Genomic DNA, 19,186 nt, shown 5'->3' on the forward strand with positions numbered 1-19,186 from the left:
GTATAACCAGGTACGTTATTTAGGGTATAACCGGATACATTATGTGAGGTATAACCGGGTACGTTATGTGTGAGGTATAACCGGGTACATTATGTGAGGTATAACCGGGTACGTTATGTGAGGTATAACCGGGTACATTATGTGAGGTATAACCGGGTACGTTATGTGAGGTATAACCGGGTACAGTATGTGGAGGTATAACCGGGTACGTTATGTGAGGTATAACCGGGTACGTGATGTGTCGAGTATAACCGGGTACATTATGTGAGGTATAACCGGGTACGTTATGTGAGGTATAACCAGGTACGTTATGTGTGAGGTATAACCGGGTACGTTATGTGAGGTATAACCGGTACGTTATTTGGGGTATAACCGGGTACGTTATGTGAGGTATAACCGGGTACATAATGTGAGGTATAACTGGGTACATTATGTGAGGTATAACCGGGTACGTTATGTGAGGTATAACCGGGTACGTTATGTGAGGTATAACCGGGTACGTTATGTGAGGTATAACCGGGTACATTATGTGAGGTATAACCGGGTGCGTTATTTGGGGTATAACCGGGTACATTATGTGAGGTATAACCGGGTACATTATGTGAGGTATAACCGGGTACGTTATTTGGGGTATAACCGGGTACGTTATGTGAGGTATAACCGGGTACGTTATGTGAGGTATAACCGGGTACATTATGTGGGGTATAACCGGGTACGTTATTTGGGGTATAACCGGGTACGTTATGTGAGGTATAACCGGATACATTATGTGGGGTATAACCGGGTACGTTATGTGAGGTATAACCGGGTACATTATGTGAGGTATAACCGGGTACGTTATGTGAGGTATAACCAGGTACATTATGTGAGGTATAACCAGGTACATTATGTGAGGTATAACCAGGTACATTATGTGAGGTATAACCGGGTACGTTATGTGAGGTATAACCAGGTACATTATGTGAGGTATAACCGGGTACGTTATGTGAGGTATAACCAGGTACATTATGTGAGGTATAACCAGGTACATTATGTGAGGTATAACCGGGTACGTTATGTGAGGTATAACCAGGTACATTATGTGAGGTATAACCGGGTACGTTATGTGAGGTATAACCAGGTACATTATGTGAGGTATAACCGGGTACGTTATGTGAGGTATAACCAGGTACATTATGTGAGGTATAACCGGGTACGTTATGTGAGGTATAACCAGGTACATTATGTGAGGTATAACCGGGTACGTTATGTGAGGTATAACCAGGTACATTATGTGAGGTATAACCAGGTACATTATGTGAGGTATAACCAGGTACATTATGTGGGGTATAACCGGGTACGTTATTTGGGGTATAACCGGGTACGTTATGTGAGGTATAACCGGGTACATTATGTGAGGTATAACCGGGTACATTATGTGGGGTATAACCGGGTACGTTATGTGAGGTATAACCAGGTACGTTATGTGAGGTATAACCAGGTACATTATGTGAGGTATAACCAGGTACATTATGTGAGGTATAACCAGGTACATTATGTGAGGTATAACCGGGTACATTATGTGAGGGTATAACTGGGTACGTTATGTGTGAGGTATAACCGGGTACGTTATGTGAGGTATAACCGGGTACGTTATGTGAGGTATAACCGGGTACATTATGTGTCGAGTATAACCGGGTACATTATGTGAGGTATAACCGGGTACATTATGTGAGGTATAACCGGGTACATTATGTGAGGTATAACCGGGTACATTATGTGAGGTATAACCGGGTACGTTATGTGTGAGGTATAACCGGGTACGTTATTTGGGGTATAACCGGGTACGTTATGTGAGGTATAACCGGGTACATTATGTGAGGTATAACCGGGTACGTTATGTCAGGTATAACCGGGTACGTTATGTGTGGGGTATAACCAGGTACATTATGTGAGGTATAACCGGGTACGTTATGTGTCGAGTATAACCGGGTACATTATGTGAGGTATAACCGGGTACGTTATGTGAGGTATAACCGGGTACGTTATTTGGGGTATAACGGGTACATTATGTGAGGTATAACCGGGTACGTTATGTGTCGAGTATAACCGGGTACATTATGTGAGGTATAACTGGGTACATTATGTGAGGTATAACCGGGTACGTTATTTGGGGTATAACGGGTACGTTATGTGAGGTATAACCGGGTACGTTATGTGAGGTATAACTGGGTACATTATGTGAGGTATAACCAGGTACGTTATGTGAGGTATAACCAGGTACGTTATTTGGGGTATAACGGGTACATTATGTGAGGTATAACCAGGTACGTTATGTGAGGGTATAACCGGGTACGTTTTGTGAGGTATAACCGGGTACATTATGTGAGGTATAACCGGGTACGTTATGTGTGAGGTATAACCGGGTACGTTATGTGTGAGGTATAACCGGATACTTTATGTGAGGTATAACCGGGTACGTTATGTTGGGGTATAACCGGGTACGTTATTTAGGGTATAACCGGATACATTATGTGAGGTATAACCGGGTACGTTATGTGTGAGGTATAACCGGGTACATTATGTGAGTATAACCGGGTACGTTATGTGAGGTATAACCGGGTACATTATGTGAGGTATAACCGGGTACGTTATGTGAGGTATAACCGGCTACAGTATGTGGAGGTATAACCGGGTACGTTATGTGAGGTATAACCGGGTACGTGATGTGTCGAGTATAACCGGGTACATTATGTGAGGTATAACCGGGTACGTTATGTGAGGTATAACCAGGTACGTTATGTGTGAGGTATAACCGGGTACGTTATGTGAGGTATAACCGGTACGTTATTTGGGGAATAACCGGGTACGTTATGTGAGGTATAACCGGGTACATTATGTGAGGTATAACTGGGTACATTATGTGAGGTATAACCGGGTACGTTATGTGAGGTATAACCGGGTACGTTATGTGAGGTATAACCGGGTACGTTATGTGAGGTATAACCGGGTACATTATGTGAGGTATAACCGGGTGCGTTATTTGGGGTATAACCGGGTACATTATGTGAGGTATAACCGGGTACATTATGTGAGGTATAACCGGGTACGTTATTTGGGGTATAACCGGGTACGTTATGTGAGGTATAACCGGGTACGTTATGTGAGGTATAACCGGGTACATTATGTGGGGTATAACCGGGTACGTTATTTGGGGTATAACCGGGTACGTTATGTGAGGTATAACCGGGTACATTATGTGGGGTATAACCGGGTACGTTATGTGAGGTATAACCGGGTACATTATGTGAGGTATAACCGGGTACGTTATGTGAGGTATAACCAGGTACATTATGTGAGGTATAACCGGGTACGTTATGTGGGGTATAACCGGGTACGTTATTTGGGGTATAACGGGTACATTATGTGAGGTATAACTGGGTACATTATGTGAGGTATAACCAGGTACGTTATGTGAGGTATAACCGGGTACGTTATGTGAGGTATAACCGGGTACGTTATTTGGGGTATAACCGGGTACGTTATGTGAGGTATAACCGGGTACATTATGTGGGGTATAACCGGGTACGTTATGTGAGGTATAACCAGGTACGTTATGTGAGGTATAACCAGGTACATTATGTGAGGTATAACCAGGTACATTATGTGAGGTATAACCAGGTACATTATGTGAGGTATAACCGGGTACGTTATGTGAGGTATAACCGGGTACATTATGTGAGGTATAACCGGGTACATTATGTGAGGTATAACCGGGTACATTATGTGAGGTATAACCGGGTACGTTATGTCTGAGGTATAACCGGGTACGTTATTTGGGGTATAACCGGGTACGTTATGTGAGGTATAACCGGGTACGTTATGTGAGGTATAACCAGGTACATTATGTGAGGTATAACCGGGTACGTTATGTCAGGTATAACCGGGTACGTTATGTGTGGGGTATAACCAGGTACATTATGTGAGGTATAACCGGGTACGTTATGTGTCGAGTATAACCGGGTACATTATGTGAGGTATAACCGGGTACGTTATGTGAGGTATAACCGGGTACGTTATTTGGGGTATAACGGGTACATTATGTGAGGTATAACCGGGTACGTTATGTGTCGAGTATAACCGGGTACATTATGTGAGGTATAACTGGGTACATTATGTGAGGTATAACCGGGTACGTTATTTGGGGTATAACGGGTACGTTATGTGAGGTATAACCGGGTACGTTATGTGAGGTATAACTGGGTACATTATGTGAGGTATAACCAGGTACGTTATGTGAGGTATAACCAGGTACGTTATTTGGGGTATAACGGGTACATTATGTGAGGTATAACCAGGTACGTTATGTGAGGGTATAACCGGGTACGTTTTGTGAGGTATAACCGGGTACATTATGTGAGGTATAACCGGGTACGTTATGTGGGGTATAACCGGGTACGTTATTTGGGGTATAACGGGTACATTATGTGAGGTATAACTGGGTACATTATGTGAGGTATAACCAGGTACGTTATGTGAGGTATAACCGGGTACGTTATGTGAGGTATAACCGGGTACGTTATTTGGGGTATAACGGGTACATTATGTGAGGTATAACCGGGTACGTTATGTGAGGGTATAACTGGGTACATTATGTGAGGTATAACCAGGTACGTTATGTGAGGTATAACTGGGTACATTATGTGAGGTATAACCAGGTACGTTATGTGAGGTATAACCAGGTACGTTATGTGAGGTATAACTGGGTACATTATGTGAGGTATAACTGGGTACATTATGTGAGGTATAACCAGGTACGTTATGTGAGGTATAACCAGGTACGTTATGTGAGGTATAACCAGGTACGTTATGTGAGGGTATAACCGGATACGTTATGTGAGGGTATAACCGGGTACATTATGTGAGGTATAACCGGGTACATTATGTGAGGTATAACTGGGTACATTATGTGAGGGTATAACCGGGTACGTTATGTGAGGTATAACCGGGTACATTATGTGTCGAGTATAACCGGGTACATTATGTGAGGTATAACCGGGTACATTATGTGAGGTATAACCGGGTACATTATGTGAGGGTATAACCGAGTACATTATGTGAGGTATAACCGGGTACATTATGTGGAGGTATAACCGGGTACATTATGTGTGGAGTATAACCGGGTACATTATGTGAGGTATAACCGGGTACGTTATTTGGGGTATAACCGGGTACGTTATGTGTGGAGTATAACCGGGTACATTATGTGAGGTATAACCGGGTACGTTATGTGAGGTATAACCGGGTACGTTATGTGTCGAGTATAACCGGGTACGTTATGTGAGGTATAACCGGGTACGTTATGTGGGAGTATAACCTTTTACGTTATGTGTGAGGTATAACCGGGTACGTTATGTGGGAGTATAACCGGGTACATTATGTGAGGTATAACCGGGTACATTATGTGAGGTATAACCGGGTACGTTATGTGTGAGGTATAACCGGGTACGTTATGTGAGGTATAACCGGGTACTTTATGTGGGAGTATAACCGGGTACGTTATGTGGGAGTATAACCGGGTACGTTATGTGTCGAGTATAACCGGGTACATTATGTGAGGTATAACCGGGTACGTTATGTGAGGTATAACCGGGTACGTTATTTGGGGTATAACGGGTACATTATGTGAGGTATAACCGGGTACGTTATGTGTCGAGTATAACCGGGTACATTATGTGAGGTATAACTGGGTACATTATGTGAGGTATAACCGGGTACGTTATTTGGGGTATAACGGGTACGTTATGTGAGGTATAACCGGGTACGTTATGTGAGGTATAACTGGGTACATTATGTGAGGTATAACCAGGTACGTTATGTGAGGTATAACCAGGTACGTTATTTGGGGTATAACGGGTACATTATGTGAGGTATAACCAGGTACGTTATGTGAGGGTATAACCGGGTACGTTTTGTGAGGTATAACCGGGTACATTATGTGAGGTATAACCGGGTACGTTATGTGGGGTATAACCGGGTACGTTATTTGGGGTATAACGGGTACATTATGTGAGGTATAACTGGGTACATTATGTGAGGTATAACCAGGTACGTTATGTGAGGTATAACCGGGTACGTTATGTGAGGTATAACCGGGTACGTTATTTGGGGTATAACGGGTACATTATGTGAGGTATAACCGGGTACGTTATATGAGGGTATAACTGGGTACATTATGTGAGGTATAACCAGGTACGTTATGTGAGGTATAACTGGGTACATTATGTGAGGTATAACCAGGTACGTTATGTGAGGTATAACCAGGTACGTTATGTGAGGTATAACTGGGTACATTATGTGAGGTATAACTGGGTACATTATGTGAGGTATAACCAGGTACGTTATGTGAGGTATAACCAGGTACGTTATGTGAGGTATAACCAGGTACGTTATGTGAGGGTATAACCGGATACGTTATGTGAGGGTATAACCGGGTACATTATGTGAGGTATAACCGGGTACATTATGTGAGGTATAACTGGGTACATTATGTGAGGGTATAACCGGGTACGTTATGTGAGGTATAACCGGGTACATTATGTGTCGAGTATAACCGGGTACATTATGTGAGGTATAACCGGGTACATTATGTGAGGTATAACCGGGTACATTATGTGACGGTATAACCGAGTACATTATGTGAGGTATAACCGGGTACATTATGTGGAGGTATAACCGGGTACATTATGTGTGGAGTATAACCGGGTACATTATGTGAGGTATAACCGGGTACGTTATTTGGGGTATAACCGGGTACGTTATGTGTGGAGTATAACCGGGTACATTATGTGAGGTATAACCGGGTACGTTATGTGAGGTATAACCGGGTACGTTATGTGTCGAGTATAACCGGGTACGTTATGTGAGGTATAACCGGGTACGTTATGTGGGAGTATAACCTTTTACGTTATGTGTGAGGTATAACCGGGTACGTTATGTGGGAGTATAACCGGGTACATTATGTGAGGTATAACCGGGTACATTATGTGAGGTATAACCGGGTACGTTATGTGTGAGGTATAACCGGGTACGTTATGTGAGGGATAACCGGGTACTTTATGTGGGAGTATAACCGGGTACGTTATGTGGGAGTATAACCGGGTACGTTATGTGGGAGTATAACCGGGTACGTTATGTGTCGAGTATAACCGGGTACGTTATGTGGGAGTATAACCGGGTACGTTATGTGTGGGGTATAACCGGGTACGTTATGTGTCGAGTATAACCGGGTACGTTATGTGTCGAGTATAACCGGGTACGTTATGTGGGAGTATAACCGGGTACGTTATGTGAGGTATAACCGGGTACGTTATGTGGGAGTATAACCGGGTACGTTATGTGGGAGTATAACCGGGTACGTTATGTGGGAGTATAACCGGGTACGTTATGTGTCGAGTATAACCGGGTACGTTATGTGGGAGTATAACCGGGTACGTTATGTGTCGAGTATAACCGGGTACGTTATGTGTCGAGTATAACCGGGTACGTTATGTGAGGTATAACCGGGTACATTATGTGAGGTATAACCGGGTTCATTATGTGAGGTTTTAACCGGGTACGTTATGTGTGAGGTATAACCGGGTACGTTATTTGGGGTATAACCGGGTACGTTATGTGAGGTATAACCGGGTACGTTATGTGAGGTATAACCGGGTACATTATGTGAGGTATAACCGGGTACGTTATGTCAGGTATAACCGGGTACGTTATGTGTGGGGTATAACCAGGTACATTATGTGAGGCATAACCGGGTACGTTATGTGTCGAGTATAACCGGGTACATTATGTGAGGTATAACCGGGTACGTTATGTGAGGTATAACCGGGTACGTTATTTGGGGTATAACGGGTACATTATGTGAGGTATAACCGGGTACGTTATGTGTCGAGTATAACCGAGTACATTATGTGAGGTATAACTGGGTACATTATGTGAGGTATAACCGGGTACGTTATTTGGGGTATAACGGGTACGTTATGTGAGGTATAACCGGGTACGTTATGTGAGGTATAACTGGGTACATTATGTGAGGTATAACCAGGTACGTTATGTGAGGTATAACCAGGTACGTTATTTGGGGTATAACGGGTACATTATGTGAGGTATAACCAGGTACGTTATGTGAGGGTATAACCGGGTACGTTTTGTGAGGTATAACCGGGTACATTATGTGAGGTATAACCGGGTACGTTATGTGGGGTATAACCGGGTACGTTATTTGGGGTATAACGGGTACATTATGTGAGGTATAACTGGGTACATTATGTGAGGTATAACCAGGTACGTTATGTGAGGTATAACCGGGTACGTTATGTGAGGTATAACCGGGTACGTTATTTGGGGTATAACGGGTACATTATGTGAGGTATAACTGGGTACATTATGTGAGGTATAACCGGGTACGTTATTTGGGGTATAACGGGTACATTATGTGAGGTATAACCGGGTACGTTATGTGAGGGTATAACTGGGTACATTATGTGAGGTATAACCAGGTACGTTATGTGAGGTATAACTGGGTACATTATGTGAGGTATAACCAGGTACGTTATGTGAGGTATAACCAGGTACGTTATGTGAGGTATAACTGGGTACATTATGTGAGGTATAACTGGGTATATTATGTGAGGTATAACCAGGTACGTTATGTGAGGTATAACCAGGTACGTTATGTGAGGTATAACCAGGTACGTTATGTGAGGGTATAACCGGATACGTTATGTGAGGGTATAACCGGGTACATTATGTGAGGTATAACCGGGTACATTATGTGAGGTATAACTGGGTACATTATGTGAGGGTAGAACCGGGTACGTTATGTGAGGTATAACCGGGTACATTATGTGTCGAGTATAACCGGGTACATTATGTGAGGTATAACCGGGTACATAATGTGAGGTATAACCGGGTACATTATGTGAGGGTATAACCGAGTACATTATGTGAGGTATAACCGGGTACATTATGTGGAGGTATAACCGGGTACATTATGTGTGGAGTATAACCGGGTACATTATGTGAGGTATAACCGGGTACGTTATTTGGGGTATAACCGGGTACGTTATGTGTGGAGTATAACCGGGTACATTATGTGAGGTATAACCGGGTACGTTATGTGAGGTATAACCGGGTACGTTATGTGTCGAGTATAACCGGGTACGTTATGTGAGGTATAACCGGGTACGTTATGTGGGAGTATAACCTTTTACGTTATGTGTGAGGTATAACCGGGTACGTTATGTGGGAGTATAACCGGGTACATTATGTGAGGTATAACCGGGTACATTATGTGAGGTATAACCGGGTACGTTATGTGTGAGGTATAACCGGGTACGTTATGTGAGGTATAACCGGGTACTTTATGTGGGAGTATAACCGGGTACGTTATGTGGGAGTATAACCGGGTACGTTATGTGTCGAGTATAACCGGGTACGTTATGTGGGAGTATAACCGGGTACGTTATGTGTGGGGTATAACCGGGTACGTTATGTGTCGAGTATAACCGGGTACGTTATGTGTCGAGTATAACCGGGTACGTTATGTGTCGAGTATAACCGGGTACGTTATGTGTGGGGTATAACCGGGTACGTTATGTGTGGTATAACCGGGTACGTTATGTGTCGAGTATAACCGGGTACGTTATGTGTCGAGTATAACCGGGTACGTTATGTGGGAGTATAACCGGGTACGTTATGTGAGGTATAACCGGGTACGTTATGTGGGAGTATAACCGGGTACGTTATGTGGGAGTATAACCGGGTACGTTATGTGGGAGTATAACCGGGTACGTTATGTGTCGAGTATAACCGGGTACGTTATGTGTCGAGTATAACCGGGTACGTTATGTGAGGTATAACCGGGTACGTTATGTGTGGGGTATAACCGGGTACGTTATGTGTGAGGTATAACCGGGTACGTTATGTGAGGTATAACCGGGTACGTTATGTGTGGGGTATAACCGGGTACGTTATGTGAGGTATAACCGGGTACGTTATGTGGGAGTATAACCGGGTACGTTATGTGAGGTCAAACCGGGTACGTTATGTGAGGTATAACCGGGTACGTTATGTGGGAGTATAACCTTTTACGTTATGTGTGAGGTATAACCGGGTACATTATGTGTGGGGTATAACCGGGTACGTTATGTGAGGTATAACCGGGTACGTTATGTGTGGGGTATAACCGGGTACGTTATGTGTGAGGTATAACCGGGTACGTTATGTGAGGTATAACCGGGTACGTTATGTGTGGGGTATAACCGGGTACATTATGTGTGGGGTATAACCGGGTACATTATGTGTGGGGTATAACCGGGTACGTTATGTGAGGTATAACCGGGTACGTTATGTGTGGGGTATAACCGGGTACGTTATGTGTGAGGTATAACCGGGTACAAAGAGCGTCCAATGTGCTTCTGACAATAATATTACAGCTCTTGTTGCTTCAGCAGAAATAACCATATCCGTGATGACATAACATGCTCAATAAAGATGCGCATACACCGGAGTAGGAATTCCTACGCAAGATGGTTACTCGCTAACGGTCCTATGTATAACATACACAAGTGAAGCAGTAGAGGATGGCAGTGTAGCCATAATAGGACTGAGACCACAATTAAGTACTTCCGGGTTCAGGCCCCACGAATGAAGTCCCCTCAAAAATGTATATATTTCAGGAAAACAAATCAAATGCCTCTTTGAACTTGATTTTTGTTGATGAATTTAATGTGGATTTATAGTAGAGATGTCAATCTAGGTTTTGTGATGCAAAATAATAATATTGATCATTTATTATGTGCTCCAGGACCCTGTGTGATGAGTCCTGATTTGACCTCAACCCCTGACCCAGATGTATATAATCCACGTTGGAGACACATTTTGACAGCTATCTTCAGAAAATGCCCAACATGCTGGGTTGAAACTTTTATATTTTGCTTCTCAGGTGTTGGTCTTGGCCAGGTGAGATGGAAAGTTGCATATGAGATGTTGGGAATTTATTATGATTTTTAATGTTACAATGAAACATACATGTATAGCGAAGCTAATTGTGTAACGTATGGAAGGAAAGATAATTGAGGAGGGTACAATGTACCAGTCTAGTCTTGCAGTGACGTGATAATATTTTATCATAAAGTGTCTGAATAATAACAAAAAGTCTTATAGTATTTTTGGCATGGTACAAACGAACATTTCTTGGAGGTGGCAGTCGGTAAAATACTGCTCTGCTCATTATCTCTCGCTTATCCCCTAAGGTGTCGCCGTCTTAGTAAAGTATAAACTTGATACAAAATGTAGTTCTGATACTCAATATCTCAAGCAATCAATATTTTAGTCGGTGTAGTACTGTAGAGCCGAAGAATAGCGAGAGTTTTCTATAACTCAGCTGTTATAAGGCACTTTCTGTTTCATACAAAAGGTCTACAGCTTCTGGTGTTCAAGCGGACTTGCACTGCTACCGCTATAAATCTTATCATACAAAGTTGGTTTTGATAAAAAAAATTAGACATAATGAAAGATATGCTTGTCATTAAAAACACCTGTTTCATATTCAAAGCACTAGTGACACTGTTGATAAGAACTGGATTTTAGATATAACAGGTCCCATAACAACAGCGTGACAAGCACTTTAACTAGTGTATACCTTTCAGACATATCCATATTTTGGCAGAGAATGTGAAGTGCTATAGCGGTGTCTCAGCGGTGAGGAAAACCTCTCTTATCGCGTTCTTATTTGTTAAATGCCTGATTTAAGCTCCAATCAATATCGGGTTGCACATTTCAATTCAATACAGACGTGCTGATAAAAGATTTTCCTGTTGTATATACAGGTAATAACGTAGTTATTTGGTTTTTTTTAATAATTCCAAATAGTAGTCTTCGCATTTATTTTCCTCTCTTTTGAGACGATGGGTTATGACTTTGTTTAAGCTTCTTGTACTAAATAACCTTGAATAAAGAAATAATTAGGCAGCTGTCAGAGTTGGTGTAACCAGTTGTCTTTAACAGATGCATCGGGCTTGTTTATGTTCACAAATGCTAATTTTTAACTTTTTTTTTCTAAATTCAAAGGAATATGAGCCACACATCACAACAAATGCAATTTCATTTCAAATCAATTTAGGTACTATTTACAAGCTTGGCAGTTTCTTTGCTGACACACGTCTGCGGTTTAAACTTTCTGAACATAACGGTTGGTCGTGTTTTAATGTTTAGTTAATATACGGGTACGATTTACAACGTCAAAATCTACCCAATACAGTAAGAGTGGGGAAATATAGCACCAAAATCTACCCAATACAGTAAACGTGGGGAAATATAACACCAAAAGGTAAACAAAGTGAAATCAAATGCAGTATCGATAAAAAGATAGCAATGCAAATTTACATTTCATGGGTCAATGTTAAAAGGAAAGTTGGCATAATAGTGTATACCTGCTCAAAATGTATAAATATATACACAGCTTAAATACTTGGCAAGAAGCCATATATGATAGTTACACTACAATGTATAAACGATGTGCACATGTAAGATTACCCATAACAAACTTCTACCCGTACCACTGACTGTCACAAACTCATATCCTGATATACCGTAGTGCCTACCTGTGAGTTAGGTAGACGGTGTATACAAAGGTACGTGTATCTGTGTTATATCACTGTTGGTGTGTATATGTACTGTGCACTACTTGAGTAATAATAAAGCCGCTTCATTACAGGTGTATGTCACTGAAATAAGTAAGGGTTTTTAAAAACAAATTGCGAGCTTCAATGTAATCTTCATGTCAAAGTTTTGATTAATTTGAAAAGGTGGAACGATTTTGGAATATACACTTGTGCTTGAAGCAGTTTTGAAATACATTGAAATATATATATATTCATTGAATTCTCGGGTTATTACACTTTCTAATTTATTTTTTTTTTTTTAATTTCTGTTAACCATTTTATTGAGTTTCCTACGTCGTCCCTGAGGTATCAACACTTAATAATCTAAGCCCCACTGATTAATTCTTATCTCAAAACGTATCGTGAAAGTAGGTAACGTTTCATAACACAACAATCAGCTCGAGCAGACAAACAAGTTAGCGTCAACCCGGAAGTAAAATTGCGCCAAAGCAAACTGAAAAAAGAACTTAAAATTGTAAAGGAAAATGTCACAAGCTTTTTAAATCTGAATAAGAAACTGCAATTAACACATCGTAATATATAACTACTATATTAGAATTGTATATATTCATTACCATCAAGTTGTTTGAAAGTTGTATATAACACATTGCAAAAAAAAATAACACATTTGTATACAATTCTATTGCTTTGTTATTGTAATACCGTTATTTAAATATTTTACAGTTGTATATAATACATCATAATACTGCTAATTGTTTTACAGAAATGTATAATACATTTACAAAGAAGACCAACCAAAATGTTGTATCTTTTTAAATAGAAATATAGAAATATTCAGTATCTCAGCTATACTCTTTTTCGAATGACAAGATATTTTGATATGCACATTTTACTAGTCTCTAAAATGAAATGGATTTCATTTATCTGTTAATGAATTATATCCAGCTGATCGTCAGTTACTAGGCAGCGATTGGTGTTTTTTTCCTTTGAATTCAGCCAGAGCTCCAATAGAATGTAGGGTGTACTACCTGCAAAGAAAGTAGTAGTGACTTTAAACCCGGATGTTATATACGATAGACAAATAGACAAAGATCTGTATGAAACTGCAAGGAGCCACAATAGCTCAGTCGGTTAGAGTGGCGGCCGCGAAACTGCAGGTGAAGACCCGGGGTGCGGGATTTGATACTCCCTACCTGTGTCTGTTTGTGCTTCTTGAGAAACTGAAAACGACTCGCTCCATGCTCATGGACAAGACACATTTCCTTTATTGCTTTGGATGGCACGTGACAGGCCTCTCGTATGTTGCGCAATGATATCCCGCCTGAAAATGACCCTTGCTGTCCACTGGGTGATAAACCAAACTAGAACAAACAAAAATAATAGCAATAAATAAATAAATAAGTTTTATCTCTAATTTTATAGTAACTTTTTTCGTTCTCCCCAGGGCTCCTCTTCATCAGACTCTAATGACTTGATCGTCTTGTCTTCTGGTGATGGCTGATGTAGCTTTAAAGCCATCTTATACTATACTTTGGCCCTTCATAAACTTTTCTCCGGTAGACTTTCTCCCAGACTCACTGATCGTAGTGAATTCTTATGGATTTCAGCGCTTAGTGTTTTTGTGAAGACAGAATATTTATATTTCCTCTGGCAACATCAATTTTCTACTTAATGTCTTTAAAAAATAAATTCGCTTGAGGGCATGTTTCCTGGTCATATTTCCATATTATCGGCTTATACAGTTCAGTCAGTTCTGCCCTGATCTTCCTATAGCTTATCTAGAAGGTTTGAAGTTTTTTGTGTCAGTGCACGATAGATACATTCATGCGAGGTAATTTGTTCATGGCAAAACGTTTGTATTCCCTCTTAATGTTTCATGTGTTCAATGACAAAGACAGAACTTGCATAATAAGTGTTTTCTGACAAGATTTGTGAAGTGGTTTAAAGGTGTATGGATCCAGATGTTTGAAAATCCTCCTAATAATTGCTAACATTTAATATGATTTCTTCACCATTCTGTGACAGGTTTGTCAAATCTGAGGTTCTTACTGCTCCTATTTTCTTCTCCTCTGATACGGTCTCTAGTAATCTTTCTCGCAAATTGTCTTTCCGAATGTGCTCATGAATGATGTTTTCAAAGGCTTGCGTTTACACTTCTGCAAGACAAATATATTGAAAAAAAACTAGGTTTTCTGTTGGTTGGTTCATAGAATCGCTTGTCAGCCTCGTTATCAATGTTATTATCATTTGTTAACTGTTCCTAACATGTGTGTTTTTCTTTCAGGATTGTGGCCATCGTGCTCATTACACCTCTAGTCCCAGTGTCACAATTTCCACCCGAAATTACCTGAGAAAACAACTGGAAGAACCTGGAATAAAAAAAAAAGATTATTCTTTTATTTCATAAATTCCACAGATAATTAGGTATGTACTTTCCAATGTATCCATAATAATCAGATCATCATAATCAACTCCGTCTCTTTTCCGTCCCTCGTGCTAGTAAACGAATCAATCTTTTTAACTGTTGTTAATTTTATGTACAATATTCATAGAAAACAATATGCTTCTTCAAACATGAGGCCAGAGTAACCAGTGCTAGTATCTTTTTTGGTAGTCAGATTATTTTGTTATTATTTCTAATTATTTTCAGAGCGTACACCATGGACATTAGCCAGACGCAGCCCAAAACAGCAAATACGTATGCTTCAATAGCTGTACCAATCAGTGCGCATACTCCGAGATCAATCAGCGAGAGCTCGGAGACGGAACTCATTCCACAGGTTAAAAAGGGAGTGAAATCCAAGTTTTGCAGCACCTATCGTGTGATTTTGACCACTGTTTTTATTTGTGTCGTCGTATGCATTGGACTTTCAATTTGCGTTACCATCCTGTTCACGCGAGTAAACCATCTGAAAGACAATATTGAAAGGTTAAAAGAGCCAAAGGAAGTCAACGAGAAGATTTGTCAGCGATGTGATGAGCTCAAAACAGGTCCATTTGATGATGACAACCCGGTTTTAGGTGTCCTGGACAGAGAGGGAGATATCTGTTGTGCATCTACTCCAAATCAAATAAAGATAATCTTGGATTTGGTAAGGATGATATCTATCGATATAGCATTTGAATACTTATCTAGCAATTTTTTAATGTTACATCCGCATGTCGAAATTGGTACTTTGCATTTGACTTCAATGGAATTTCACATGTGGTAAAATAAAATTCTGTTAAAGATATAGCCCAAGAATTCCGCACTCTGCAACCGATACCCTTCTACGGATCAGTCACTTTTTTCAGTTTCCAAGGGTGCGATCACATTAAGTCATTTTAAAAAACGCTGCCTGGTGTCTTTTGATTTCTTGTATAGAATATGAAAGGACACATCTACAGAGCGTTCATTGTTTTATTATATATTGGATCAATGAAGTCAATTACATCGTAACACGACGTAAATCCGGAAATTTAAGATATCGTGCGTACATTAGTCTCGGAACATTTTATTATATCTTATTTTGTTTTTAAATTAAACTTTTTTCAGATGTACCAGAGACAGAAGACGATTTCTGATAACCTTGGTAAGTATATTTAAGCGCAATAATAAAGCGTAAAGTGAGTGATCACATCAAAATGTTCTACTTTGATGTTCTTTGGCCAATAACGAAAAACAATATTTTTTTTACAGGTGACCGAAATATTAACCAATCAAAATCCAGCCAAGACAAGCCGAGTTCCGGTGTTGTATCGGCTCATCTACTTGTTGGACTACAACAACTGAAGGCGACTCGACACGGTATGTTCAGACTTTATCTTAAAACATATGGAACTAGAAAATCATAAAAGCATTTAAATTAACAATTTTTAACCTTTATGCAACTACATGCATTTTGGTCTTGGGTTGTTCAATAGACCTCCTAAGGTGAGAAACATGTTCTCCCGAAATTCCTTCCATACTGATTATAATATCTTCCTTCTTACTATCGTTATAATTTTAATTCGAGGGATTGGATATGTAAAGCCTGTTGCCTAATTCCATGTCAGGCCTATGGAATGATATACACATATTTTGAAATGACATGCTTTTGATTTTCATGTTTAATAATTGAGTATTGTTTCTACAATTAGGACCCGATTCCATTCGGAACTGGGACCGGACTGATCGAATTTCCCACCTAGAAGGCTTAGTGCTTAACAACGACAAACTTTCGATCCCAAAGAAAGGTCTTTATTTAGTTTACAGTCAGATTTGTTTTTCTATACCTGACACTGGTGATTTTATTGATCGTAACATTCCCTTTTTATACCACTACGTCTATCGGTACAACGTCGTCTACCCAAACGGTGGGAACCAGCTCCTGCTGAAAAGTGTCAACTCTCAAAGGTTAGATCCTTCTACGGGCTTTGGTGATCTGACGAGCTACACATCTGCAGCTCTGCGACTCGATAGAGGCGACCAGCTCTACATCAGGGTCTCGAATAGTTCGTTTGTGTCACGTGATCAGAAAGCAAGTTTTTTCGGCGTTGTCAAACTAGATGCAGGTTAAAATATGACGACAACATTACCAGCAAATGTCTGGTCTAAAAAGTTTAGTTGACATATGTACAGAACAAACTATACTACAGTGATGTACCTTTATCGTTATATTACGAAGCCTCCTACATATGTGTTACTATCAAACTCAAAGTATCCTGTATTGGTCATCATTTACCCTCATTGATAGTGCTTATGTTAAGGTTTTGAAATAATACGTTATATCTGTCATGTTTGTTTTTATTGATAAAATAATCTTATTGTTCTCAATATTTGAGTAAAGATTTCCGAAAAATTCACTTTACCAATATGTACCATGATTAGAGCAATGTTTTAACTTTGTAATGTATGAACTATTAGGGCAAATACTTCAATTATTGTTTCCATTCCTTTCCGTGGAAGAACATTTTTGCTTATATTTTTGTTTGTTTTGTTTCATATTTATATGCATGTAGAGGGTCCTCAATATACGATATGCATGTGATTTACGTGAATGCTGGTACTCATACTTTGTCTGCTCCATAAAATAAGAAATTAAAAATTAAAAAGTTATGGTCAGACTAAGTTGCATCCAAAAAACATTTTATAAGCTTTGTCAACGTCTTTGGTAGGTCGTGTATCGTATTATTGATACTGTTGACACCAATGTCTTATTATTGTAAATACTTTGTACATACTTGGTTCTCTATTAACGAATCAACCCTACCACATTTGCTATTCTTTGACCTATTTCATCAATTTTAATTTTTATACATGGTAGGTATTTATCTAATGGCATTTTATGTTACCTGGTGACATTTTGTTGGCGGTAGATTTTATAATTCTCAAACGTCTGACCAAACAGTTCAACTTTCACTGATATTGATAAAAAATCAATTCTAATTCACGCAACACTCATCCCATAGGTGAAGGACGATGATCTTCGTGAAAACAACTGCGTTATATTGTCAATATACAATACTGTACCGCACTTTTTTTCATAAAAACACGGATTGCAATTGTCTTCGACTTCAGTATATACCACCGTAATGGACACCCGGAAGTTGATGGAACTCCTCTTCCTTAGCATGTTGTTAACGACAAGAAATAAAACCAGAGGGCCAGCTTTTTTCTTTTTTAGAGGGGGGGAGAGAGAGATGATTTTAATCATACTCCCTCTTTAAGTCCATCATTTTTTACTATAACGAGTACCGAATGCCTGGCAGTCCCGATCAATTGCACGTCCATTGTGTTAATCAGATGTCAAATGCGTATGTTTTATAATTATGATCTCAATGTTGATTTATTTTCAATAAAACAATAAACATATTTTTTAATTAACATTGGTGTTGTCCTATTGTATTATCATAATGAACAAATACGATACTTTGGATAGACTTTTGTATATATAACACTCAGTGTACTATGTCACCTTCATTATCATAAATCGTGCACAGGTAGTTACATATATGTAACCTACCCAGTAAAGCTACTTGCATCAATACTTACTTACAGGAAGAACATGTTTCATGGAATACATACTAAATATATACTGCATTGCCGACAAACGCATTGTATGCTTACTTCCTGGAAGCATCGATAGCAAATTCGTGAAATAATCGTAAAAAAAAACCAAAAGAAATTCTGCAAACTAGAATTTATTATTAAAGATGACGTATAAACAAAAAAAATCATTAACACGTCAATGTCGAGACACACAAACGATGACATAATCCAGCGTGTAACTGTGGAGTATACCCAATCATGAACAAACTGTGGATTTGTAAATACTACCGAGACAGGGAAAGACCGGTTATTTTGAAAAGAAGTATTATATCTATGTACAAAAATAAGTTGTAAGAAAGATGAAGCGCGTGCTTCTTTTTTTAATGTTTCGTCCAATTGTCGCGTTGGGCCAAACCGCAAGTAAAGAAGATAAACCCATCATCACAGACCCAGTATAGCCCCTTCCATTGGTCCTAGGTAATTTAAAAGTCATGTACTACACATATATTAAAGA

At 39.8% G+C, this 19,186-nt stretch overlaps 1 protein-coding gene across 1 annotated transcript; it reads left to right on the forward strand.

The window, feature by feature from the left end:
- Positions 1-12,565: 12,565 nt before the first annotated feature.
- On the forward strand, positions 12,566-18,507 carry LOC117342412 (lymphotoxin-alpha-like). Its single transcript, XM_033904568.1, has 6 exons — positions 12,566-12,671; positions 14,947-15,086; positions 15,313-15,754; positions 16,198-16,234; positions 16,342-16,449; positions 16,782-18,507. The coding sequence occupies exons 3-6, from the start codon at positions 15,323-15,325 to the stop codon at positions 17,198-17,200; spliced, it is 996 nt and encodes a 331-aa protein (XP_033760459.1). The 5' UTR covers positions 12,566-12,671; positions 14,947-15,086; positions 15,313-15,322; the 3' UTR covers positions 17,201-18,507.
- Positions 18,508-19,186: the final 679 nt, after the last annotated feature.

The sequence above is a fragment of the Pecten maximus genome, chromosome 14 (assembly GCF_902652985.1).
Source record: "Pecten maximus chromosome 14, xPecMax1.1, whole genome shotgun sequence".
In the NCBI taxonomy this organism is placed as follows: domain Eukaryota; kingdom Metazoa; phylum Mollusca; class Bivalvia; order Pectinida; family Pectinidae; genus Pecten; species Pecten maximus.